General features: G+C 41.4%; 3 protein-coding genes across 3 annotated transcripts in view; 1 reads left to right on the forward strand and 2 right to left on the reverse strand.

Annotated features, from left to right (window-relative positions):
• The window catches only part of LOC139376797 (tetratricopeptide repeat, ankyrin repeat and coiled-coil containing 2b), a 224,320-nt gene extending 222,183 nt beyond the window's left edge, over positions 1–2,137 (reverse strand). Inside the window, exon 1 of the mRNA XM_071119726.1 lies at positions 1,825–2,137. The gene's annotated coding sequence lies outside the window, so the exon portion shown is untranslated. The remainder of the gene's footprint in view (positions 1–1,824) is intronic.
• LOC139377157 (E3 ubiquitin-protein ligase MARCHF7-like) overlaps positions 1–10,642 on the forward strand; it is a 38,447-nt gene extending 27,805 nt beyond the window's left edge. Inside the window, exons 2-6 of the mRNA XM_071120168.1 lie at positions 5,759–5,860; positions 6,557–7,611; positions 9,382–9,551; positions 9,651–9,760; positions 10,499–10,642. Coding sequence (XP_070976269.1) covers positions 5,759–5,860; positions 6,557–7,611; positions 9,382–9,551; positions 9,651–9,760; positions 10,499–10,642 — 1,581 coding nt within the window. The remainder of the gene's footprint in view (positions 1–5,758; positions 5,861–6,556; positions 7,612–9,381; positions 9,552–9,650; positions 9,761–10,498) is intronic.
• Positions 10,643–12,135: 1,493 nt separating this feature from the next.
• LOC139375669 (cyclin N-terminal domain containing 1) lies at positions 12,136–27,501 on the reverse strand. The gene is made up of 7 exons (XM_071117472.1): positions 27,333–27,501; positions 20,570–20,645; positions 20,304–20,478; positions 19,065–19,227; positions 12,710–12,854; positions 12,441–12,537; positions 12,136–12,252 (listed from the first exon to the last, which is right to left on the reverse strand). The coding sequence occupies exons 1-7, from the start codon at positions 27,499–27,501 to the stop codon at positions 12,136–12,138; spliced, it is 942 nt and encodes a 313-aa protein (XP_070973573.1).
• Positions 27,502–27,624: the final 123 nt, after the last annotated feature.

A 27,624-nucleotide genomic window follows, 5' to 3' on the forward strand; every position in this document is an offset into this window, starting at 1 on the left:
TTCTTGACACAATGCCCGCTTGGGCCATTATTGTACTGTTTTTACTAATGACCTTCCACTGACCTTGAATAAAGGCTGTGTCTATGTACGCTGATGACTCAAAAGTATATACATGTCGGCTACGGCAGTAAAGTAAATAAATGACATCCAGTCAGTTTTAGAATGGTTAACTAGCAAATAGGCTGGTGCTAAATATCTTGAAAACTAAAATAATATTTTTTGGAACAAATCACTCGCTCAACCATAAACCTCATCTAGATCTATTATTGAATAATGTGGCGATTGAGCAAGTAGAGACTAAACTCTTGGGTGTAACCCTAGATAGCAAACTGTCATGGTCAAAACATATCGGCTCAAAGCTTGCTAAAATAGGAAGAGGTCTGTCCATGATAACGCTCTGCTTTCTTGACGTCGCAGAATGTCAGTAACATTCATGTCAATCTTTCCTGGCTCAATATTGACTGCATTACTATTGGTCTTTGTGCAAGGTGGTGATGTGTTGAAGGTATCACACTGTCTATTCAAGCACTTGGCACACAGTTCGGACACTCATCGGTATCACACAAGACATGCAGCCAGAGGTCTCTTCATAGTACCCAGGTCCAGAACAGAGGCTGGGAAACGTACAATATTAAATATGACTACATGGAACTCTGGTAACCCAGGTAACTCAAGCTAGCAATAGAAACATATTTTTTTTAAAGCTGACAAAAGAACCCCTTACAGCACATGGGGTCTGTGGAGACATTTTTATATATTTTGTATTGTAATTTGCACTGTATTATTTATTGTATTTTGTAGGTGGGTGGCCTTGTACGAATCCTTGGCTTGTGTAATCCATAACAGCTCATAGGGCAGGAGCCATTTCCTGTTTCTGAAGCGTGAGGCAGAGGCAGGAGATTATGTAGTATGATATAGTGTTAATTTATATAATAACATAATATAGATAAGTATTTTATTTGTTGTGTTTTGTTTCCTGTTTGGACCCCCAAAAATACAACTAAATACTAATACTACACATTGTTGGATTACTTCATGGAGCAAAACAAATATTTATTTTAATAATAGAGCATTTTCTAAATTCAAATACACCACCTGCAAAGATACATGTTTGGCCAAATCCAGAATGAAGATAGTATCGGTAAGGTTGGTTGAAAATTCTCTGTGCTACACCAAATGGTGCCTAACCTGTAACTCCCAGTAATGGATACCAAAAATCTTTGGTTAAATCACATTATCTGGTGTAAAAATCTAGAACTACTCCTTACTATAAACTAGCCTACTGACATTATTATGCACAGCTCTTTGTCATGGTGTGATATATTTCAAGTGTCAAGTGCAGAGACAAGCAGTAGCTACTGAATAGAATATTACAGAATACATTTACTTTCCTATGTATCCAACTGTAACTACATCTCATATTAGTAGCTGCCTGTTGAAGTTAAGATAATCCAGTCCAGCAGTTTGACAATAACTGATAACTCCCATTGTTAGAACCAGAACAGTGGTGTGGAATAATGCCAAGCATTGATTTTCACATGGAAATGCACATGCAAATTGAGATGCTGTAATCCATTTTCGGACGCAAATATGATACAATGTAACCTGTTGGCATTGACAACAATTTGCTTACACTGTACTGAACATTTGTTTTTGTAGGGGGTGGGGAGGGAGGCTACTGGCTACAGCTTTGACAGGCAATTTCGATCAGGGTGGAGATATAATGTGTCCGTTTAAAAAAAAATGGATTTCACAAAGATTTAATTTAGCTTAATGTCAAGCCTACTGCCTAAATAAAACAGATTACCTCTACAGTAGCCTTACCTTGCTTGACTCTCTCTCCAGCCTCACTAGCCGCTTCGCATCAGTCGCAGCAAATAGCCTGCCGACAACCGGTAGCCGCTGTAGAGAACTGCAACCAGACGGTTTCTTTGGGATCCTCAAGCGAAATTGCTCGCTACAGCTGACGTTATCTTAGCCTACTACCACAACAGAGCGAATAAAAAAAGCTACACCGCCTAGCCAAATATACTGAACTGAAATGTCTATGGACTTTCTATTTCCAATAGTCTAATTCGGCCATAATATAAGGATAACTAGATCTAAAGGCCAAATAGAATACCGTCTACATGTTCACCCAGCACGCGCCACTCGGAAGTAGCCAATCCCACCGCTGCAGGTAACTTCAACCGAGCAACTATAGTTGCCGGACCGATTCACAACAAAAAGTCATGTCATGTGCCACAACTGCAGTAACCTATGTATGGATCGCTAGCACGCCTACCGGTGCAACCTCTGATTGACCAGAGCAGTGCACAGCAAGCTAGAAGCCGATGAATAAATCATGAGAATGGGAGGCACTAATGTCTAAACCGGTCATAATTATTCAAGAGGGGACAAGGTCGATGTCAATCAAAAACCTCGGCCCATTCCCCCCAGGATCAAAGCATTTGATGTAAGGGAATTATGTTATAAAAATGCAGAGTCTGCAGGAGATTCACTTCAAGCTACCTGTTTTACTGCTAAACCTATAGGCAAGCCGCAAGTCAATAAACTATAGCTTAATATATTTGCTATTTGGCCTACTAGCCTACTGGTTCTTTCAAGTCAGGATGGAAATTTCTCTCTACATTTTATTGAGAAAAAACAGCTTTAGTATGCCTATTCTCTGGGGGGGTCAACACATTGGATCATTTTCTACTTAAAGGATTCTCTAGATATAAACATTGCTTATTGAACACTGTTGTTGTAAAAACATTGCATCAGCATGACATGATGCATATGCCTAAATACTGGTACTGTATGTCAAATAAATTATATAGAAGTTATTATTTTGTTGTAATTCCAAATGTGAACTGTAGGTGTAACTGGTGCACTAATATAATGTGCACATACTATATAATGTGTCTGTGCTGTAGCTACTATATTACAGTAGGATGGCTGAGGCTGCAGTATAGCAGTGATAAATGCCCCAGCCAGGTGTGTGCCCAGCCCAGGGCTGCCGGTTCCAGTGTGTGGGTTTTGACAGAATCTATGTCCTAAATGAGACTCTATTCGCTAAATAGTCTACTTCTTTTTGACCAGAGCCCTATAGGCCCTGGTCAAAAGTAGTGCACTATAAAGGGATGCCATTTGGGAAGCATCCAGAGAGGCAGGCAGGAGTAGAGATTAATTAGGGTTAAATTTGATTTGGAGCGATCAGCAGTCATGCAGAGCTGAAGCAGTGTTATGCCAGCGAGAGTGAAGTCTGTCCTCTGCATCCCCTACTAATCCACTGAAACTCCAGCACCTCTCTCTCACTGCATCCCAAATGGTACCCTCTTCCCTATTTAGTGCACTGTTTTTTAGCCCTGATCAAAAGTAGTGTACTAAACAGAGAATAGGGTGCTATTGGGGATGAACATCACTCTCTATGCCAAAGCAAAGTCTACCTCGCACACAGCAGCTCCACTGCACACACCTTCCCTCAGGTGCTTCAGGCAGCTGTAATCCCTCACACCGCTCCGCTCTGCACTCAGATGTTGTGCTGCCTGTGAGACTCCTGAAGGATCATGGGGTGCAGATTTCTCTATTCCCATGATCTCTCCATAGCAGATATACAATCTGCTACTGAAGTTGGGGTAGGCAGGCATATTCTCAAGCTGTAAGGTTAGCACAACAACAATTTGACATGCAGTTAATTGACCATTAAATGGGCAATCAGCAGTAGCTACATGATATGTACCCATTGATTCTTGAAGAATATAACTTAGAAATGTCTCATGATCTTAGTTCAACTGTCGTACTCCATCAGAACCCAAAATATAAGCTTGTTTTACTCCAATGTTTGTAAACAAAGTAAATGTAAACAAACAAACAAACAGCCTCAAAACATGGTTAAAACTATTATTTTGATATCATGGATTGTCAGTCCTTGCATTCATATCTCTGTACATGAATTTGAGAGTGATTACATTTCTTTAGTTCCATCCTCAGCTTTTTACCGAAACAGGGGCGGGAAGAAGCTATTTGTGTTTGTATTGTATAAGGGTAAAGAGAAGGCCACCTCGAACTGGCACTGATATTACTGAAGTAAGTTATATTATTGAAGTAGAGACATGAGTAAAGATGTTTTTTTACATTCAAAAAAGGTCAAATGTTTTTCTTTCTGCCTCATAAGAAAACAGGGGGCAGGAAAACCAGCATGCAGGGAACTACTTTTGTGTATTACTTAGTGTGTGAACTAGACTGTACTGTAGCCTATAGGTGTGAGTGACCAGGTCATACACTGCATCAACAAAATCATGGAAACAGTAGCAGCATAGCAACCAATTGCTAGGAAAAAGCAAAAGGCAGGCCCCTAAAGAACTGACTTGCTTATTTGGCAAGTGAGCCATAAAAAAATCAATCCCCCAATGACTACCTACCATGTTTCCATGGTGACCATATGGGAAGTGATGGAGCTGTTTGGATGGGCTATGGATATCCTATATTTACCAACATGAATGCGCTCAGATCTGACCTGTTGTATAATTTTGGGGAGACAAATTTCCATTTAAAAAAACCTGCATGCGCGCGACCGACACGCCCATACAACTCCACCTGAAGTTTTGTGAGCGTGCCTCATCTCTATGGAGACGAAGAGACGCATCAGAGGGGAAAACACAGAGTTTGGGAAGTAGCTAGCTATCTAGCGGCTCACTGACTGAAAATGGATTCGATTAAATAGTAAGAGGAGATGATAATAATGTAGCTATTCTGTAATTAGTTAATAGGTTAACAGAATGGTAGGGCATTTGCATTTGCTTAAGCATCTGCCACCACAATTCAACATTACTTTATTATGGTGACGAACACGCCAACGAGTTAGCTACATAGCTAATTTTGTTGATATGTAAAATAGCTCCATGTGTAATCTTATAAATCAATAAACTTTACTTCAAATATCGACCATCTGTAACGTTGTATGTCAGGAGTCTTTGTCCACATAATGTACAGCTGGGAAAGACGCGCAGCTGAGAACCTCACCAATGCTGAACACATTTGTGAGGTGAGGAAGAGGAGAGACCTTAAATATGAGGTAAGCTATGTTCCAAAGAGGTAGGCCTAAATCTTGTACATTAGCAGTTCTCAAATAATTTAAATGACATGAAAGTTTACAGGGCATAGACAATTGCATGACGGATGTTGTTCAAGTATGACAGCAACAGATAACAGTGGTAGCCTATGGTGTGGAGATTATTGCTGAATGAAAGTGATGATAATGATGGTGATAATTAAGGCGATTATATGAAAATGAAGGTAATTATGTTGCAGGACCACCTACGCAGACAGGAACAGGAAAGGACAGACGCAGAGGTGAGGAGGGAAGTACACAGAGTACGGACGCCTTCACCAACACCTCAGACAAATAGGTTCAAAGCCCGCAGGTATGAAAGACCATGGGCACAGGGAGCGCCAGGCACCAAGAAGGTATTAACTCTTCACACTTCTACAGTTTTACAAGTGCCACATAACATTGTCTGTACATGTCATTGAAACAACATTGGTCCTGTATAGCTCAGTTGGTAGAGCATGGTGCTTGCAACACCAGGGTTGTGAGTTTGATTCTTATGGGGGGCCAGTATGAAAAATGTATGCACTAACTACAAAGAGAGTCTGCAAAATGACTAAAGTAAAATGTCAACATCTCTACAGTTCATTGGTTGAGACTGTAGCCTACATTCATCTTTATCCATCCTCTAATAGTTTCTCTAAACCTTGTCTTGCTGCCTTTCAGTCCTCCAGCTCTGTGAAATCCACCAGATCAGAGATGAGAAACTCACAGAACAAAGGCTCAGAGTCCCGCTTCCCTGCCATCTCCAGCGGAACCCAGAGCAGTGTAACCCAAAGTAGAACAGCAGAATTGGCAACCACATCAAAGACATGGAGAAGAGCCATTGCCCCACTGGCATCCCACTGTAAGATTCTCACAATGCATCCTCTGGTGCATCCTCTTAGACCATGCCCCCCCCCCCCCCGGGGGTGCACATTTAGTTTTTTGCTCTAGCACTACACAGCTGATTCAATAAATCAAAGCTTGACGATGTAGTGCTAGGGAACAATAAATCAAAGCTTGACAATGTAGTGCTAGGGAAAAAACAATGTGCAGGGGGGGGGGGCAGGGTTGAGTTTGGAAAACCCTGTCTTAGACAACGGACTTCTCACCAGAGGTTATGGGGTCCAATGACATTTACATTTTTTTTACCAAATTTATATACCCTCTTCTTTATGCTTTTTTCAAGGTAAGGAACAATCTCCACCATGTCACAAACACAGATCTGTGGCTATAAAAAACAGAGCCTGTAAGTTATCCACATGTGCAACTAAGTCAAACACTCTGAAACTAACACAAAGTCAAGACACACTGAGGGTGAAGAAACAGATAGGAGCACCATCATGTGACCGAGCAGATAGTTCAAACATCTCTACAAGACATGATCTGGTCAAGAGGCCATTAGACAGCTGCTCCCTCCCACAGCCCCTGACCTTTTCTAGAAGATCCTACACAGATTGGCCCGGTCTTCCCTCACTGCAGTACCACCGCTCCCCCAGCCCAGAAGACCCAGAGTCCCATCACTATGTCCAGCTGATCTCGGATCCCTTCCAGGGCTTCTCAGAGAGCAGTAATATCACAGAGGAGTACGTACGCAGTGAGGACACCTACAGGGCTGAGCTCTGCTCCAGGAGTTTAGCTGACACCAGTCCTTTGTCCGTACCGGAGTCCCTCCCCTCGCAATGCCCCTCCAGCAGTGGCACCCTGGAAAGCAGCTCTCTCAGCCTCAGTGACTCCTTCACCGGCCCCCTCAGCAGCCACTTCCGCACGCTGGGTGTTCTGTCCTCCGAGTCTGAGTCAGACGGGGAAGACGACAGCCATTCATGTCAGGATGCTGATAGAGAGAGCTACCAAATCCCCGTGAGGTGGACTGCCTCTCAGTCTCCCAGTGTCCGTACCGTCCGGAGTCCCAGGGGCCTGCAGTCCCAGCTGAGTTTGGAGTCAACAAGCACCCCTGAAGAATCACCAAACAGTAGAGCTTCATACACTGGAGAAGGATATAGTCCCATGCCTTCACTAATGCAAGTAGGTCGACTGTCGATATCACCGCTGTCCATAACACCCTCTGTCACACAGAGAGCCAGCAGGGCTCTCACTATCCCGCAGCAGCTGTATGAACACCTCCCTGAGCTGGATCATCTCAGCCCCCTTAGCCCCAGGAGAGCTAACCCCATCTGGCTGGGCTCAGAGAGATGGCCGGTGCTGGAGGCCTCACCACCCAGGACCAGCTACACCCTGAGGCACTCCCAGCTGGTCAGCAGGATCCAGCAGGAGGAACCAGAGGAGGTCAGAGGAGAGGCCAATAGTAGTGACAGTAGTACAGAGGACACTCCGTCCTCCAGTGAAGCCTCGCGCCATGGGACCTCTGGGCTGATGGATCACCTGACCATGGCCCTGATGGCCCTCCGTGACATCCGCAGGGAGGTGGCTCACATTCAGATGAGCAACGCACAGCAGGGTAGCGGTGCTATGGCAGCTCAGGAGGCCCAATCAGCACCGGCTACCAACCCAGAGACGTTACGCAAAATCAAAGAACGGTGAGAGGAGCTGGAGAATGGGACAAGTACTCTTTCCTTCCGTTCTTGTCATTATGTCAGATGAGTATCCTCTCTAAATATACACTGCTCAAAAAAATAAAGGGAACACTAAAATAACACATCCTATATCTGAATGAATGAAATATTCTTATTAAATACTTTTTTCTTTACATAGTTGAATGTGCTGACAACAAAATCACACAAAAATGATCAATGGAAATCAAATTTATCAAACCATGGAGGTCTGGATTTGGAGTCACACTCAAAATTAAAATGGAAAACTACACTACAGGCTGATCCAACTTTGATGTAATGTCCTTAAAACAAGTCAAAATGAGGCTCAGTAGTGTGTGTGTTCTCCACGTGCCTGTATGACCTCCCTACAACGCCTGGGGCATGCTCCTGATGAAGGTGGCGGATGGTCTCCTGAGGGATCTCCTCCCAGACCTGGACTAAAGCATCCGCCAACTCCTGGACAGTCTGTGGTGGATGGAGCGACACATGATGTCCCAGATGTGCTCAATTGGATTCAGGTCTGGGGAACGGGCGGGCCAGTCCATAGCATCAATGCCTTCCTCTTGCAGGAACTGCTGACACTCCAGCCACATGAGGTCTAGCATTGTCTTGCATTAGGAGGAACCCAGGGCCAACCGCACCAGCATATGGTCTCACAAGGGGTCTGAGGATCTCATCTCAGTACCTAATCGCAGCCAGGCTACCTCTGGCGAGCACATGGAGGCCCCCCAAAGAAATGCCACCCCACACCATGACTGACCCACCGCCAAACCGGTCATGCTGGAGGATGTTGCAGGCAGCAGAACGTTCTCCACGGCGTCTCCAGACTCTGTCACGTCTGTCACATGTGCTCAGTGTGAACCTGCTTTCATCTGTGAAGAGCACAGGGTGCCAGTGGCGAATTTGCCAATCTTGGTGTTCTCTGGCAAATGCCAAACGTCCTGCACGGTGCTGGGCTGTAAGCACAACCCCCACCTGTGGACGTCAGGCCCTCATACCACCCTCATGGAGTCTGTTTCTGACCGTTTGAGCAGACACATGCACATTTGTGGCCTGCTGGAGGTAATTTTGCAGGGCTCTGGCAGTGCTTCTCCTGCTCCTCCTTGCACAAAGGTGGAGGTAGCGGTCCTGCTGCTGGGTTGTTGCCCTCCTACGGCCTCCTCCACGCCTCCTGATGTACTGGCCTGTCTCCTGGTAGCGCCTCCATGCTCTGGACACTACGCTGACAGACACAGCAAACCTTCTTGCCACAGCTCGCATTGATGTGCCATCCTGGATGAAACTCCGTCTCATGCTACCACTAGAGTGAAAGCACCGCCAGCATTCAAAAGTGACCAAAACATCAGCATAGGAACTGAGAAGTGGTCTGTGGTCACCACCTGCAGAACCACTCCTTTATTGGGGGTGTCTTGCTAATTGCCTATAATTTCCACCTGTTGTCTATTCCATTTGCACAACAGCATGTTAAATGTATTGTCAATCAGTGTTGCTTCCTAAGTGGTCAATTTGATTACACAGAAGTGTGATTGACTTGGAGTTACATTGTGTTGTTTAAGTGTTCCCTTTATTTTTTTGAGCAGTGTAGTTACTGGTACCTTGATAAAGTTTGGCATGCACATTTATTTTGCTTTTATACAGATGTAGGATCTTAATTTGACCTACACTGAGTGTAAAAAACATTAAAAACAACTTTATAAAGTAGCATGAAATCATCCTATATTCTTCATCTCATTTGTAGTCTTCTAACCTCCACAGTCTGTTGGAAGAGTCGTCTGATGAGGAGGAAGGGGACCAGTGTCGTATCTGTCAGTGTGGTGCTGGCTCCCTGACCAACCCCCTGCTCACCCCCTGTCTCTGCTCCGGCAGCCTGCAGTACATCCACCACGACTGCCTGAAGAGGTGGATCCAGACTAAAATACAGTCAGGTAAGTTTAATGACTGATTTAATTGTTGAAATGAATCATGAGTGTGTGGCTCTGAACTGATCGAAGGAATGAAGTGTGTGTGTTACCATGTGTTTCCAGGGACCACACTGTCTGCGGTCAAAACCTGTGAGTTGTGTAAGGGGAGCCTAACACTGGATCTGGACGACTTTGACATGGAGGAGTTTTACCAAAGGCATAGCCAGACACAGGTACACAACATCCCTTCTTTTGCATATCCCTATAGCATACTACCCAGCTGTGCAATAACTGTATCAGTCTATTGTTGTGACTTACAATATAAATGCTTATCTGTGTGGTAGCAGGCTGACGTTTACGGTTATGAATCTTGCTCTGGAGGCAGAGCTGAGAAATTTCCAAAGTCAAAGTCAAAATTGGCTATATTGTAATAATTCATGAAAATCAAAATGTGCCTTTAGTTCATAATTTGACGTTAGGGTTAGGCATTTGGGTTAGCAGTGTGGTTAGAACATTTGAACATCTTGGCCATGTTCTGTTATAATCTCCACCCGGCACAGCCAGAAGAGGACTGGCCACCCCACATAGCCTGGTTCCTCTCTAGGTTTCTTCCTAGGTTTTGGCCTTTCTAGGGAGTTTTTCCTAGCCCCCGTGCTTCTACACCTGCATTGCTTACTGTTTGGGGTTTTAGACTGGGTTTCTGTACAGCACTTTGAGATATCAGCTGATGTACGAAGGGCTATATAAATAGATTTGATTTGAATGTTAGGGTTAGGTTTCAAATCAGATTTTATGACTTTGTGGCTGTGCTAGTTAGTGACCACTCTGCAGATCTGCCTCCAGAACAAGATTCATGACGAAAAACACTAACCTGCTGTGTGATATGGCATGCTAGTAGGAGTAAATATTAGTAGGTTGTTTATCTCATCCATATTCTCTTTTAACCTCCTCTGACTTCCCTGCCGTCCCAGGTGGAGCAGACCAGTCCAGAGCTGTACATGTTGCTGATCCTTCGGCAGAGGTTCTCAGAGCTGCTGCAGGTGGCCCAGTCACGTAGCAACACCGTCTCTAGGGTAGGGAGGAATTGTTTCATGGTGATGGTGCTCATGCAGTGAGGGACTAATGTCCTGTTCCCCAATGGTACAGACTACTCCACAGCTATCCATTTATACATACAGTATCACAAGTTAATGCTGTTGTTACTCCTTCAGAAAGTAGATAGCCTATATCTAAGCCTGTTTTAAAAGTGAGGTACACAGTATAAGTGAGAGAGAGGGATTTAAAACAAGATGACTCACTAGGCTTCCCATAAATAATGGAGTATAACTAATTGTTACATTCATGATTATCTGCCACAGTATGAGATAGATTGAAGGTCAGAAATGTTTCTTTATCTTAGATGGCTACCAGACTGTACCTGATTCAGAGAACAGCAGGGGCCAACAGTAGGTGACGACAGTGTTGATCATTTGGTGACAGAAATACTGCGCAAATCTAAATGGATCAACACTTGATAGCCAGAGTTCTTATATTGAGATGTCTGCAATTTACTAAATAATTGCGTTCTTTGTAAAATCAATTTGAGGAGTAAATCTGATTTTAAATAATTTGATTTGAAAGACTGTTAGGTTTAAAGGATAACTTTGATTGAAGAATGATTGATCAATGGAACCGGTTGTGTTTACGGGTCTTTTATTAAAAAATATATCAACAAATTAAGATGTTTTATTGTCACATACACCGGATAGGTGCAGTGAAATGTGTCACACTCTCTGAATAGCTATCTACAGTTGAATAACAGCAGTTGACTGGATGTTGTCTTGATTCTCCCTCAGGTTTGATGAGTTTCTCTTCTTCCACGCACACTGAGGGTGAGAGCCAGCAGAGGGAGCCAGAGAGGCAATCACACGCCAGGGACACCTGACCCACCCACCTGACACCTTCACCGTTCTTACTTCCTGTTTTTAAATCCTGGGTGAAGTGACGTTTATGATGAATTTATTCTAACTTATTTCATGAACTGATTTTAACACACGATGCAGTGCATCTTATTCAATGGTACCATCTGGACAGAGGAGAAATAAACTTGACAGAGAGGTGGTGGGTATAATAAATACATTTATTCTTGTCTATTTAAGTTAAATGAATTACTTATTACACTATTTATTACATTTTATTATTAGAATTTTAACATCAGCTTTGCTTTTATATTGCACACTATGGCATTTAACAGATATGACTTGATAGATGGAAGAAGGCTCTTTAATGGTGCTAATTGTTGGAACAGTAAACAGAAATAAACATCCAGAAAATAGAAGTTAAATTCTTAAGGAAATCAACTAGAAAGTCAAACTCAGGGAGCTAGTTTTTATATCCAATGTTTGGTGCGAACCTTTCAATCTTTTTACATACACAGACACTGTAGTTTTACTGTACTGTTTTACTGTACAGTACTGTACTGTCTATGTCTCAATGGCTTTCTTTCTTTCATAACTTCCTGTAACCTGTAGCTGAAGAAACTTAGTTCATTGTCAAGTTTCAGACCAACTTAAAACAAATTTGCGTAAATAAAATCTTTCAATCGATGAATGTGTTGTTCGGACTCGACTCAAGTTGCTGTGACCATGGGAGAGTTGTTCTTGGTAATGTGCATCAGTGTAACATGTGTGAAATCACTGATGCTCTTCACTGAGATCCCTGTGATGTGACTCAGCTCCTCCACTACCTGGTGATCAATGGTTGGGCCGTTACTAGTTCACTGAGCAGCATGCACAGTAGTAACCAAACACTAGTTTTTAGCGAAAGTTTACAATCCAACTTCAACATAATAGCTTAAACCTTACTAAGTATGGAAGAAATAAAAGTTAATACTATGACTGTTTACAAGAAGGATATATTATAGTAGCTAATCACCTGTTCCCAGTTAGTGACATTGAGGATGTATGCACCCACAGCAATGACACCAACACCAAGAAGCATGCAGTCTTCAGTCACCGACACAAAAGTCTTTCTGTTGGTTTTCAAAGGGGACACATACTTATTTATGGCTGTTACACTGCTGTTAACTAAACACACACGGCCTACTGTTACTAACATTGAGAGGGGAGAACTATGGCTGCCAATGGCCCTGGTCAAAAGTAGAGCACTATAGGGAATAGGGTGCCTTTTGGGACACAGCCTACCTCTGTTCGTCAGATGGGCTCAGGCACTGAGTGGTGGCCTTGAGCAGGGAGTCATAGATGGCTGTCCTCTGGAGGTAGGTGAACTGGAGCACATGTCTGCTGAGGTGATGCAGGTGCTCCACAGGGATAGAAGAGTCATTGTGCCCTGTAGGATATGGTGGGTAGTGAATAAATAGTTACATACCGGAAACACCAAGAGGCATTTAAAAACATATTTTTTTATTGGATATCCAAAACATACAATATACTTGCAGTGAAGCAGCTCAACAACTACACCACACCAGTCATCCAACAGACTCCCATTCAGAGCGACACACAGAAGCATCCAGGGTTAATGCCCTGCTCAAGGGCACGTTAATAGAACTCCCACCAGGACAAAAAAAGTGAACCCGAACCCTCCAAGATCAACCCACAGTTCCACCATAGGTTTACATCAACAATTCGAGACACTCTCCCCAAGATGAAACATTTTTCTCATGATTTGAAAAACAAATCTTCAGGAGTAGGCAGCGCCATAAGTAAGTGAATAAACTGAGATATGACTAAGGAGTTAAATCAGGGCAATTTCTTCATAAATAGACAGGTATTTACCTCTCCATGTTTGCAGGATCCTGTCTATTTTTACAAGTTTTCTATTGAAATTCAATGTGGAGAGCTTATTTATATATTTTGTGATATGAATACCAAGTATGTCTACTTCACCATCAGCCCATTATATACAGCTGAAGTCAGAAGTTTACATACACCTTAGCCAGATACATTTAAACTCAGTTTTTCACAATTCCTGACATTTAATCCTAGTAAAAATGCCCTGTCTTAGGTCAGTTAGGATCACCACTTTATTTAAATAATGTGAAATGTCAGAATAATAGTAGAGAGAATGATTCATTTCAGCTTTTATTTATTTCATCACATTACCAGTGGGTCAGAAGTGGACATACACTCAATTAGTATTTGGTAGCATAGACTTTAAATTGTTTAACTTGGGTCAAACGTTTCGGGTAGCCTTCCACAAGCTTCCCAAAATAAGTTGGGTGAATTTTGGCCCATTCCCCCTGACAGAGCTTGTGTAACTGAGTCAGGTTTGTAGGCACCCGCTTTTTCAGTTCTGCCCCCAAAAAATCTATAGTATTGAGGTCAGGGCTTTGTGATGGCCCCTCCAATACCTTGACTTTGTTGTCCTTAAGCCATTTTGCCACAACTTTGGAAGTATTCTTGGGGTCATTGTCCATTTGGAAGACCCATTTACGACCAAGCTTTAACTTCCTGACTGATGTGTCTTGAGATGTTGCTTCAATATAGCCACATAATTTTACTCCCTCATGATGCCATATATTTTGTGCACCAGTCCCTCCTGCAGAAAAGCACCCCACAACATGATGCTGCCACCCCCACAACATGATGCTGCCACCCCCATGCTTCACGGTTGGGATGGTGTTCTTCGGCTTGCAAGCTACCCCCTTTTTCCTCCAAACATAACGATGGTCATTATGGCGAAACAGTTCTATTTTTGTTTCATCAGACCAGAGGACATTTCTCCAAAAAGTACGATCTTTGTCCCCATGTGCAGTTGCAAACCGTAGTCTGGCTTTTTTAAATTGTGGTTTTGGAGCAGTGGTTTCTTCCTTGCTGAGCGGCCTTTCAGGTTATGTCGATATAGGACTCATTTTACTGTGGATATAGATACTTTTGTACCGGTTTCCTCCAGCATCTTCACAAGGTCCTTTGCTGTTGTTTTTTCGCACCAAAGTACGTTCATCTCTAGGAGACAGAACGCGTCTCCTTCCTGAGAGGGATGACGGCTGTGTGGTCCCATGGTGTTTATACTTGCGTACTATTGTTTATACAGATGAACGTGGTACCTTCAGGCGTTTGGAAATTGCACCCAAGGATGAACCAGACTTAGTTGATTTATTTTGATTTTCCAATGATGTCAAGCAAAGAGGCACTGAGTTTGTATGTAGGCCTTGAAATACATCCACAGGTACACCTCAAATTGACTCAAATTATGTAAATTAGCCTATAAGAAGCTTCTAAACCCATGACATCACTTTCTGGAATTTTCCAAGCTGTTTAAAAGGCAGTCAACTTAGTGTATGTAAACTTCTGACCCACTGGAATTGTGATACAGTGAATTATAAGTGTAATGATCTGCCTGTAAACAATTGTTGGAAAAATTACTTGTGTCATGCACAAAGTAGATGTCCTAACCAACTTGCCAAAACTATATTTTGTTAACAAGAAATTTGTGGAGTGGTTGAAAAACAAGTTTTAATGACTCCAACCTAAGTGTATGTAAACTTCCGACTTCAACTGTAGGAAAACCGCAGGGTAATGTAAAAGTTGTATTTTTTAAAGATCCGAATACGTAATATTGTACATTAATAATAATAATTTGGTTTTAGTCCAGAGAGTACATAAAAGCTATCTAGATCTTCAATGATACATTGCAGGGATCTAGCTTGCAGACTTAATATAAAACTTGAGTCATCGGCATACATGGACACCTTTGTTTTTAAGCCTTGGATTTATAATCCTCTAATGTTGTTATTGGATCTGATTTTAATAGCTAGCATTTCGATGGCCATGACGAATAGATATGGTGACAGCGGATACCCTTGTTTAACTCCTCTTGACATTTCAAAACTCTCTAAGAAGTAGCCGTTATTTACTATTTTACACCTGGGATTGCTATACATTATTTTTACCCATTTTATAAGAGAATCACCTAATTTGAACAAATCCAGGCATTTATAAATAAAATCCAGTTTTACTTTATCAAATGCCTTTTCAAAATCTGCTATAAATACCAGGCCTGGCTTCTTAGATGTTTCATGATGTTCAATTATTTGTAGTAGTTGTCGTATATTATCTCCAATGTATCATCCCATGTTAAAAACCTGTCTGATCAGGATGAACAATACCTGGGAAAACCTTTTTAATTCTGAATGCTATGCATTTCACTAGTATTTTTGCATCACAACATTGAAGTGTAAGGGGCCTCCAGTTTTTTAGATAGACTGGGTCTTTATATTTGCCATCTGGGTCTTGTTTTAATAATAGAGAAATCAGACCTTTCTGCTGAGTACCTGCAAGACTACCATTTCTTTAAGAGTAGTTCAAACAATCTAACAATGGAGCTTTTAGTATATCAAAAAAGGCTTGATATACCTCTACCGGTATGCAATCAAGCACTGGGGTTTTTCCAGACTGAAAGGATTTAACAGCCTCAAAACGTTATTGCTCTTTAATTTGGCCTTCACACTGATCTTTCTGTACATTTGTTAATTTTCCATTTTTTATATTATTTGGAAATAATTCCTTACTGTAATCTTAATTCAGTTGGAGAAGATGGGACGGAAAAGAGAACATCTGCCTAAAATAATTAGCTTCCTCTTAAAATATAATTCGGAGAATCATAGATGACTCCGTCTTCAGTAACGAGTTTCCGCAAATTATTTTTGTTAGTGTTCCTGTATTGGCAATTCAGGAAGAATTGTGTGCATTTTTCTCCATATTCCATCCAGTTTGCTTTAATTTTGTAATAGATTACATTAGATCGTTCTTGAATAAGTTTCTCAAGTTCTTTTTGTTTTTCGTCTAACTTAGTTTGTATCTCTGTAGTATCGTTTTTATTGCTATCTACCTGTACTATTAGTTCATGGATTTCCCTTGTTAGTCTCGTCTCTTTAGCCAGAAACGGCTTTTTTATTATTGATAAATATTGAATTGAATGACCTCTGAAGGTACATTTAAAAGGTATCCCAAACAATAAGGGGATTTGCTGAACCTATATTATACTGGAAAAATTCAGTTATAAATGATTTTGTCTTAGTTAGAAATATGTTGTCCTCCAGTAAACTTTGATTAAATTTCCAATATCTCCATCCACGTGGAAAACCTATATGTGAATGCCAATTAGATGATGATCCAATCTCATCCTATCGCAGTCCCCTATTAAAACTTTTTTAACCTTTAATGCAAGAGAGAAAAAGTAGTCAAGACAACTAGCTTGATGAAGTCTCCTCCATGTATATCTCACTAGGTCGGGGTTTTTTAGTCTCCAAATATCCACTATTTCTAACGTGTCCATAATATTTGTGATTTCCTTAAGGGCACAGTGATGATAGTTTGTAGAGTGATTACCTTTACGGTCTATTGAGGTACTTAACACTGTGTTATAGTCTCCTACCATAATGATTTGATAACTTGTTGCCTGTAAGTTCAATAAATTGGTATAAATGTTTTCGAAGAAGTATGGATCATCCTGATTTGGACCATATAGATTAATGAGCCAAATCTCTTTTTTGTCCACTTTCATATTCAAAAAGATCCACCTTCCTTGCAAATCATTCCTGACATTTGTGTTAATTAATATCATCACACCTTTTGAGTTCCTTTGTCCATGACAGAAAATGATTTCACCACCCCATTCCTTTTTCCACACAACTTCATCTAAGGATGTAGAGTGAGTTTCCTGTAAACAGTATATGTTATATTCCTTTTATTTTAGCCACATAAAGACTGCTCTTCTTTTTTTATAATCTGCTAAACTGTTACAATTATAACTGGCTATACTTATTTCACCCTTTACCATAACTAGATACTATTCTCAGTCTAAATTGACCATAATTAGTGACTTTTCACTGCCATCAGAGATATTATGCCGGTCAAAATTAGAGCATTCAAATGTCTGATATTTAGAATTCAAGAAATAGGTTCTAGCAATATTTGTTTTATTCCCTTGCCTGTGAGCCAATACCACAGATGTTAGAAAATTGAGACAAGATATTATGTGTGTAGTAAATCTGAGTAGGTTGATGTGTATGATATTGGATGTGATTTAGTGAGTGTGTACGATGTCTGTAGAAGAGTAAGACTATAATGTGTGCTGTCCTGATATCTTCCCCATGCTTGTTGTAAACATATATAAACTTGTAGACAAATACATTAAAAAAAGATACACAAACAAGAAACATATTAAATATTAAAACAGTTCTTGACAATAGAGTGAGAGAAGAGAAAAGAGAGTGAGAGGAGAGAGCAAGATCAGGTGTGTGTGTGTGTATGTATAAGTCCGTATGTGTATGCAAGCATGTAATTGAGTATGTGTGTTCATATCCACTTCATAGTGTTCAGATATTTTTACAGTTCACATCTTTTTATCAGAACCTGAAGTCCCTTTAGAATTTAGTACAGCCATGGTGTTATGGAGCTGTCTCAGAATAGCTGTCCATCTATAAAGAGTTTGTCCACAATGAGAAAGGCACGCTTACCCTTCTCCCTCTGTTGCCTTTGTACCGGATACAGTCTCTTACGACGTTTGTTTATCTCCCTTGGAAATTGGTCATTGAGACTGAATTTGGTCCCTTTAAGCTCCCTTCCCCTGCTTTGATAATCTCCTTTTGTTGGTAGTGTTCAAATGTTGCGATGATCGGTCGGGGACCCTTGGTCTTGTTGCTCCGAGCTCCAAGTCTGTGTACTCGGTGGAAAGCCACCTTGTTTACAGTCTCTATAGGAAGTTTCAAGGCAGATTGCATGAATTCTCTGATCGCGCCCTCTGGTTTATCGGATACATCCTCAGGAACCCCAGAAAAAAAATATTTTCACGCATGCTATGACTTTGTATGTCTAGTAGCGACTCCTTCATCACTGTTTTCCCTGAAAAAACTATCCATGTTGGAATCATGGATTTTTACCTTGGCTGTGAGTGCCTTGTTCTCTCCTTGGAGCGTGAGAATTTCACTCTGGCTAAACTCCAACCTCCCCCTCAGCCCTGCTACCTCCTCACACAACTTTTCCAGAGGCATTTTACTGTATAAACATTTTACAGCAGTGGGCTAAATCAGGGTCACAGAGTGATTCTTGGTAGTCTTAAACAAATCTATTTTGAAACAGAAGTATACACCGCACGCACACACATGGTTATGGGATTTTTTTTTTTAAAGAAGACACCTGTACCATGTCAGATATAGAGTTGAAATGTATTCAATTGTGAGTTTTGATCCCAATATTACACTTTATATACATTTGTCATTTTTTTCATGTAACCTTTATTTAACTAGGCAAGTCAGTTAAGGACAAATTCTTATTTACAATGACGGCCTACCCAGAAGACAGAAGACTGGAATATAACAAAACAGTTTGACATAGAAACATTGGATTTATCAAGGTTTTTTTAAGTCATATTTTTAAACGATATTAATAACATTCTGCCGCTTTTGGTCCTTGCCTGTAGGCAATGGGTTCTACAGGCCTAAATAGGAATGTAGCATGTAATGTAGACCTCATTACAGCAAAATGTCATGTCTCTTTTTATGGTTATCATAAGGACTACAGAATGTGAAATACTTACCAAGCACCTCCAGGAGTATCTCAACATAAGTCAGAGGGTTGGGGGTGTTTAGCCGGAAGTCAAGTGCTTTCAAGATCATCAGCTCCATGTCCATGATAGTTTGTTTGGAAACGCTGTGGCCCATCGAGTGAAGAAACTGCGCTGCTGTGTTGTTGTCAACCACCTGGTAAAGTGAAAGGTGAGAAACGTATTATTGACATTATGAATGGTGATACAAATGGTGATCTACAGATTAGAGGTTGGCCGATTAATTAGGGCCGATTTCAAGTTCACAACAATAGGTAATTGCCATTTTTGAACGCCGATTATGGCCGATTACATTACATTGTCCTGTGTTGCATATAATCAATGCGGTGCCTGTTAATTTATCCTCGAATCACAGCCTACTTCGCCAAACGGGGGAGGATTTAACAATAACGCATTCGCAAAAAAAGCACAATCGTTGCACAAATGTACCTAACCATAAACATCAATGTCTTTCTTAAAATCAATACACAGAAGTATATATTTTTAAACCTGCATGTTTAGTTAAAATAAATTCATGTTAGCAGGCAATATTAACTAGGGAAATTGTGTCACGTCTCTTGCGTTCGTTGCAGTTTGGGCCACCTGGCTTGTTGCGAACTAATTTGCCAGAATCTTACATAATTATGACATAACATTGAAGGTTGTGCAATGTAACAGCAATATTTAGACTTAGGGTTGCCACCCATTCTATAAAATACGGAACGGTTCCGTGAATTTCACTGAAAGAATAAACAATTTGTTTTCAAAATGATAGTTTCCGGATTTGACCATATTAATGACCAAAGACTCATATTTATGTGTTTATTATATAATAATTAAGTCTATGATTTGATATTTGATAGAGCAGTCTGACTGAGTGGTGGTAGGCATCAGCAGGCTCGTAAGCATTCATTCAAACTTTACTGCGTTTGCACTTTTACTTTCTTCTCCAACACTGTATTTTTGCATTATTTTAACCAAATTGAGCATGTTTCATTATTTATTTGAGACTAAATAGATTTTATTTATGTATTATATTAAGTTAAAATAAGTGTTCATTGTTCATTCAGTATTATTGTAATTGTCATTATTACAAATATATATATATAAAATTGCCAGATTCATCGGTATCGGCTTTTTTTTGGTCCTCCAATAAATCGGTATCGGCATTGAAAAAATATAATTGGTCAACCTCAACTACATATGATAATGAAAAAGTTTCCCAAAACTCACAGCACTGTGCAAAGACAGTTTGCTTGCTATTTGCACACAAGAGAGGAGAATGAGATGGAACTTCTCACTCAGTTTCTCATAAACAAGATCCGCGTAATTTCCTTCATGGGCACCTGCTGCCCCTGCAGGTGTGTGTGGTGTTGAAAACAGATCCTCCAGGTGCTTTATCATAAACCTGTTAGCAGAAGATACTCATTAGATTGGTCTTACTTTTAATCACATTGACAGATAACTGATAGTTTCCGTTTTCAAATCATGAATCCTACCTTTCAAGTATTTCAACAGCATGATATCCAACCAAGGGGTCAAGTCTTAACTCTTCTGTGACAAGGAAAATGCATTCTGTGGAAAACAGAGCCAGAGGTTTTAGGCCTATTCAGATTGGATTTCATGGCCTAGTCCTACGGTTCAAGTCTGTAAATGTTTTAGCTAGACAGTTTATTGTGGTAACTTTCGAGCATGGCACTTGCAACGCCAGGGTCAAATAAAATTTTATTTGTCACATGCGCCAAATACAACAGGTGTAGACTAGACCTTACAGTGAAATGCTTACTTAAAAGCCCTTAACCAACAATGCTTTAAAGAAGTTTCAAGAAAAATAAGTTAAATAAAAAATAGATAAGTAAAAAAAAAAAAAAAAAAAAAGTAACAATTAATTAAACTGTAGCAGTAAAATAACAGTAGCGAGGCTATATACAGGGGGTCCCGGTACAGAGTCAATGTGCAGGGGCACCGGTTAGTTGAGGGAACTGAAGTAATATGTACATGTAGGGAGAGTGGGTTCGATTCTTGGCGCAGATGTCTAAGGCACTACTTCTTTGTGCTAGAGGTGTCACTACAGACCCTGGTTCGATCCTGGGCTCGCTCTATTGCATCCGGTGGTGACTGGGAGTACCATAGGAGGGGGCACAATTGGCCCAGCGTCGTCCAGGTTTGGCCGTGATATGCTGTCATTGTAAATAAGAATTTGTTCTTAACTGACTTGCTTAGTTAAATAAAGGTTAAAATGATCAAATGTTAAGCTAAATAGCATAGTGAGCAATATATATTGTACAGGGTGGATATTGCTTGTAAATATCCTTTTAAAAAGGTAAATGACATTTTAATGGCGTCAGACCGAGGCTCTGCATCTGTCCTCGTGCTCCTAGACCTTAGTGCTGCTTTTGATACCATCGATCACCACATTCTTTTGGAGAGATTGGAAACCCAAATTGGTCTACACGGACAAGTTCTGGCCTGGTTTAGATCTTATCTGTCGGAAAGATATCAGTTTGTCTCTGTATATGGTTTGTCCTGTGACAAATCAACTGTAAATTTCGGTGTTCCTCAAGGTTCCGTTTTAGGACCACTATTGTTTTCACTTTATATTTTACCTCTTGGGGATGTCATTCGAAAACATAATGTAAACTTTCACTGCTATGCAGATGACACACAGCTGTACATTTAAATGAAACTTGGTGAAGCCCTAAAATTGCCCTCGCTTAGAAGCCTGTGTTTCAGACATAAGGAAGTGGATGGCTGCAAACGTTCTACTTTTAAACTCGGACAAAACAGAGATGCTTGTTCTAGGTCCCAACAAAGAGATCTTCTGTTGAATCTGACAATTAATCTTGATGGTTGTACAGTCGTCTCAAATAAAACTGTGAAGGACCTCTGCGTTACTCTGGACCCTGATCTCTCTTTTGACAAACATATCAAGACTGTTTCAAGGACAGCTTTTTTCCATCTACGCAACATTGCAAAAATCAGAAACTTTCTGTCCAAAAATGATGCAGAAAAATTCATCCATGCTTTTGTTACTTCGAGGTTAGACTACTGCAATGCTCTACTTTCCGGTTACCCGAATAAAGCACTAAATAAACTTCAGTTAGTGCTAAATACGGCTGCTAGAATCCTGACTAGAACCAAAACATTTGATCATATTACTCCAGTTCTAGCCTCCCTACACTGGCTTCCTGTTAAGGCAAGGGCTGATTTCAAGGTTTTACTGCTAACCTACAAAGCATTACATGGGCTTGCTCCTACCTATCTTTCCGATTTGGTCCTGCCATACATACCTACAGGTACGCTACGGTCACAAGACGCAGGCCTCCTAATTGTCCCTAGAATTTCTAAGCAAACAGCTGGAGGCAGGGCTTTCTCCTATAGAGCTCAATTTTTATGGAATGGTCTGCCTACCCATGTAAGAGACGCAGACTCGGTCTCAACCTTTAAGTCTTTACTGAAGACTCATCTCTTCAGTAGGTAATATGATTGAGTGTAGTCTGGCCCAGGAGTGTGAAGGTGAACGGAAAGGCTCTGGAGCAACGAACCGCCCTTGCTGTCTCTGCCTGGCCGGTTCCCCTCTCTCCACTGGGATTCTCTGCCTCTAACCCTATTACAGGGGCTGAGTCACTGGCTTACTAGGCCTCTACCATGCCGTCCCTAGGAGGGGTGCGTCACTGACGTGATCTTCCTGTCTGGGTTGGTGCCCCCCTTGGGTTGTGCAGTGGCGGAGATCTTTGTGGGCTATACTCGGCCTTGTCTCAGGATGGTAAGTTGGTGGTTGAAGATATCCCTCTAGTGGTGTGGGGGCTGTGCTTTGGCAAAGTGGGTGGGGTTATATCCTTCCTGTTTGGCCCTGTCCGGGGGTGTCATCGGATGGGGCCACAGTGTCTCCTGACCCCTCCTGTCTCAGCCTCCAGTATTTATGCTGCAGTAGTTTATGTGTCGGGGGGCTAGGGTCAGTCTGTTATATCTGGAGTACTTCTGCTGTCTTATCCGGTGTCCTGTGTGAATTTAAGTATGCTCTCTCTAATTCTCTCTCTCTTTCTTTCTTTCTTTCTTTCTCTCTCTCGGAGGACCTGAGCCCTAGGACCATGCCTCAGGACTACCTGGCATGATGACTCCTTGCTGTCCCCAGTCCACCTGGCCGTGCTGCTGCTCCAGTTTCAACTGTTCTGCCTGCGGCTATGGAACCTTGACCTGTTCACCGGACGTGCTACCTGTCCCAGACCTGCTGTTGTCAACTCTCTAGAGACAGCAGGAGCGGTAGAGATACTCTGAATGATCGGCTATGAAAAGCCAACTGACACTTCCTCCTGAGGTGCTGACTTGTTGCACCCTCGACAACTACTGTGATTATTATTATTTGACCATGCTGGTCATTTATGAACATTTGAACATCTTGGCCATGTTCTGTTATAATCTCCACCCGGCACAGCCAGAAGAGGACTGGCCACCCCTCATAGCCTGGTTACTCTCTAGGTTTCTTCCTAGGTTCTGGCCTTTCTAGGGAGTTTTTCCTAGCCACAGTGCTTCTACACCTGTATTGCTTGCTGTTGGGGTTTTAGACTGGGTTTCTGTACAGCACTTTGAGATATCAGCTGATGTAAGAAGGGCTATATAAATAAATGTGTAATGTTATTGTCAACGCTTATTTTTTTATTTAACCTGGCAAGTCAGTTTAAGAACAAATTCGTATTTACAATGACGGCCTACGCCGGCCAAACCGGCCTACGCCGGCCAAACCGGCCAATGCTGGGCCAATTCTGCGCCGCCCTATGGCACTCCCAGTCACCGCCGGATGTGATACAGCCCAGGTTCAAACCAGGGTCTGTAGTGACACCTCTGTCACTGAGAGGTAGTGCCTTAGACTGCTGCGCCACTCTGGAGCCAAAATGTTATGCTACTTGCTACTGTGTAGCAGAATAACTTAGTCCAATCGAATCTAATATAAAAGATCCGACTTTCATCACCTCTTCTGTTTACGACGTGATTCAGTTGTTTATCAGTCAATCAGAAAATGAACAAAATAATAGCACCGTGTGGTTATGGATAATTCATATTTACTTTCATTTTGACCCTAGTGGCCTCGTTTTTTTATATTTGATATTAGATTGGTTTGGTCAACCTGTCACGGGTTACCTGTGAAGCCAAAATAACATAATGTTACGTAACTTTAGCCTAAACAAACGTGGCGCCATTCGCATTTCCGGTGGCGTGTTCTTGTAAGGTAAGGTGACCAGATTTCTGAAATGAAAACCGGGGACATTTCCAGTTCGGCGGTCAATAAATAATTAAAATATCCAATGTTATTATCTATGAACTAAAAAAGGGGGACAATTCCAGTTTCATGTATTTAGACTAACAGGCACACTGTGATAGAGAAAACAACTATATTACAGAAACACTACAGACAAGAAAGAACTGTCCAATCTGAACAGCCATTCAGTGGTCCTGGTAGAATAAGAGCAGAATAGAACATGAACAGGTCAAAAGTTTGTCTTCACAATAAGCATGGCCTTGATGGTAGGAACAGTGAACCTATTTCTTGCTGCTGTCCATAGATCATTCATTTGGGAGAACACTCTCTCGACTGGTGCATTACTTCCAGGTAAGCACATGACAACAGACGCTAATCTAGCCAGGTTAGTGTGTGGGATGTCATTCTATTTGAAGTGGGTAACCACTGTGCTCCATCTCTGACTAAGCTGTGTCTCAGATGTTTTCCATTCTTCAAGCGATCCCCCCTTTAGGAACTCTTGCAGGCCAGTAACTTCGTCACACAATGATGCATCACATTGGGGCATTTTTCCTTCAGTGTGTCTGCTGCCTTCTGGATCTCTTTGCGCAGAGGTTGCCTTTTTAAAAGGAGACCATGTAAATATTTTATATTATCTGTGTGCTTTCCCCATGCTTGCAAGTAGTTCACAGCCATAGTGAAGAATGATTGGGATGTTTTGAGAAAGCTGTCTTTAGACATGGCTCCATTTTCCTATAGCTCTCTCAAAGTCCTCTGACCAAAACTGGAATGAAGTTTTCATCACGTCTTGCAGTCAATTTTGCCTCAACGTTTCTCAGAATTGCAGCGGAGTCCACAGCACAGTGGTCCTGGCCTCCAAGCATCTTGATCGTGTCACTGAATACAGTCAAGTTTCCATGGACAAAGGCCAGCCAAAGTTCAGTCAGTGGATCTTCGAACATTGTTCGCAGGACAACAGGGCATTTGTCTTCAGAAATAAAAAAGGATTTCAATGGCACATGCATTTTCAGCACTCTTTCTAGAGCAGGGAGCATGGACAGCCAGCGAACATTGCTGTGACATTACATCATATCCAAAGCTGTTCTGGCCGTGTTATGAATGAAAACCTAAGCCAATCAGCTCCCACTGCAGAGCATTTTTAACTTTGGTATGGACATTGACCCTCCCCAGCCTATTCAGTCCTCCAAAGTTGGTATTTGCTGTCGGCAGAGAATGTTTTCCAAGTTACATTTTTGGATGACCACCAGGACCTCAGCTGCAATTTCCTCTGCTGTTTCTCCATTCAATTCAACAAAATCAAGCAGTTTTGTTTCCACAGATGTGCTGCCTTCATATATCTTACAATATCTGACTACTATTGGCAGCAGCTTTACATGCCCATGATTGGACGCATCAATGGACAGGGACACAAATTCAACCTGGTCTAGGTCCTGTGTTACCAAAGTAGTTGCCCATGTTACTAACACGTTACTCACTATGGCGTCACATTTTGTCCTAGCACATGTAAACTTTTGCTCATAAAGCTTCCGTGTCAGTTGTGCTGTGCAGTCCATAGATCTGTAACTATGATTGTGTTGCATAGTGTGGTATGCAAAGACACCCTCCTGCACAGCTAAACCATATTCTTCTTGGGAAGGCTCTACCTTCTTGAAGAATGTGGTGACAGAGGACATACCAACATGGGCAATCAGAGAGGCTTTATGCTTTTTCATCTGCTGATGTTCCACCACTGCCGTTCTTCACCGGCTGCCAATTGAAAGAGAGGATGCAGTGAACCATTCTATCGTCTTGACCTGAGCGTATGAAATGGAAATTCTCTCATCATGTTTATCATAAAAGAAAGTGCATTTCCATTTCTTGGAAAGAGTCATTGTATCTCCTCTGTCTGCTCTTCTTCACTCTCATTGTGCCAGTCTTAATTACTCTCTTAACTTTTTATTCTCCTCCAATCTTTCTCCTCCTCTTTTCTTCACTCGTCTTCCTTTCCTTCTCTTCACCTTTCCACCTCACTCTTCTACACTCTCCTTGCTTCAGTCTTTTTACTCCCTTCATGTTTCCTTCTCCTTCCTCTCCAATCTGTATTAATAAATAGCATACTATTAGATAACCAAAGTATTTTAACAGATTCCCATTGCTTGCCTCATGTTTGTATTTTATCTCAAAAAAATTGTTTGGAATAATACATTGACAGGCTATGTAATCATATCTTTATCTTTCCTCCTCTGTCTCCTTCACTCTTCTTCCTATCCAGTCTTCCTCCTCTCCTTCCTCTCCACTGCTAATGCTATCCATGAACATTTCTAAATATATTTTCACACTGCTTATTATAATGCCAAACCATTCAAATTGTAATCTACAAAAATATGCTCTGAATAAATTGTGCATTCATTTAATATAATCATATTTTCAAAATAGCCTGTCCACTGCATGTTTACATGTGGACGTTTTTTAACCTAGCTAGCTAACTTAGTCTATATAGCTAACGTTAGCTAGCATAACCTATTGAAAACCTTATAGGGCAGATCATCTATCTATATAATAAATTGTGACATTATAACATCACTAGCTAATATCTCAAACGATTGTAATTTACCTGGCTTGAAAAGACGTTTGTGGTGATGTTGTGGATTCACTTAACACTTGCTAGCTTCTGGACAAGTTTTCCATAGCAGTTTTCTCTAAAACTATCGCGAGCAAGTAGTTAGTTGAAGAAGAAGAGTGAATGAAGCTGCTATAGCGAGCAGCCCCCTCTGTTTGGCTTAAACAAGCACAACGCGATTGAGACGTCAACCCGTAGGCTCTGCTGCCTGGTCTTTCTTGCCAAGTAAAATATTTCACTTTACGGTCTGTTTTTAACGCACAGTTAAAAACGGGGAAATTTTCCCGGTAAACGGGGACGTCTGGTCACCCTATTGTAAGGAACGTTGCCAAAGCACAGACAGAACAATGAGATAGTTGACCAATGTTACGAACAACCGTTAGCCAGCAGCGAGCTAAAAACTTACCTATCAATTTGTTGTCTTTAAAATCCCCACTGTAACGTGATAAATTGCTCAGTTTATCTTTGTTTCTGATATTGAGATTTATGAGAAAGTCTGATAAAATCTCAAAAGAAGCTTCACCAAACTTTAGGTTTTTGCTTTGGTTTGGCAAGAATAGGAATCTCTTCGCCATAGCTAAAGTTACTAGCTTGCCAAAAATAAAATGGCAAGATTAAAAAAAAACTTCGGATTTCGTTGTCCGCGGAGTTAATTTTTGAAAATGCAGTACTTTATTTTGCCATGAGATGGCGGTTGA

This window comes from Oncorhynchus clarkii, chromosome 20 (genome assembly GCF_045791955.1).
Source record: "Oncorhynchus clarkii lewisi isolate Uvic-CL-2024 chromosome 20, UVic_Ocla_1.0, whole genome shotgun sequence".
Taxonomy (NCBI): domain Eukaryota; kingdom Metazoa; phylum Chordata; class Actinopteri; order Salmoniformes; family Salmonidae; genus Oncorhynchus; species Oncorhynchus clarkii.

Coding starts and splice junctions, on each gene's coding strand:
- LOC139375669 (XM_071117472.1), bottom strand. CDS start 27,501: ATGGCGAAGAGATTCCTATTCTTGCCAAACCAAAGCAAAAACCTAAAG. Junction 20,646..27,332: donor TAAAGACAACAAATTGATAG/GTAAGTTTTTAG, acceptor TGTTTTCCACAG/AATGCATTTTCCTTGTCACA. Junction 19,228..20,303: donor AACTGTCTTTGCACAGTGCT/GTGAGTTTTGGG, acceptor TCACTTTACCAG/GTGGTTGACAACAACACAGC.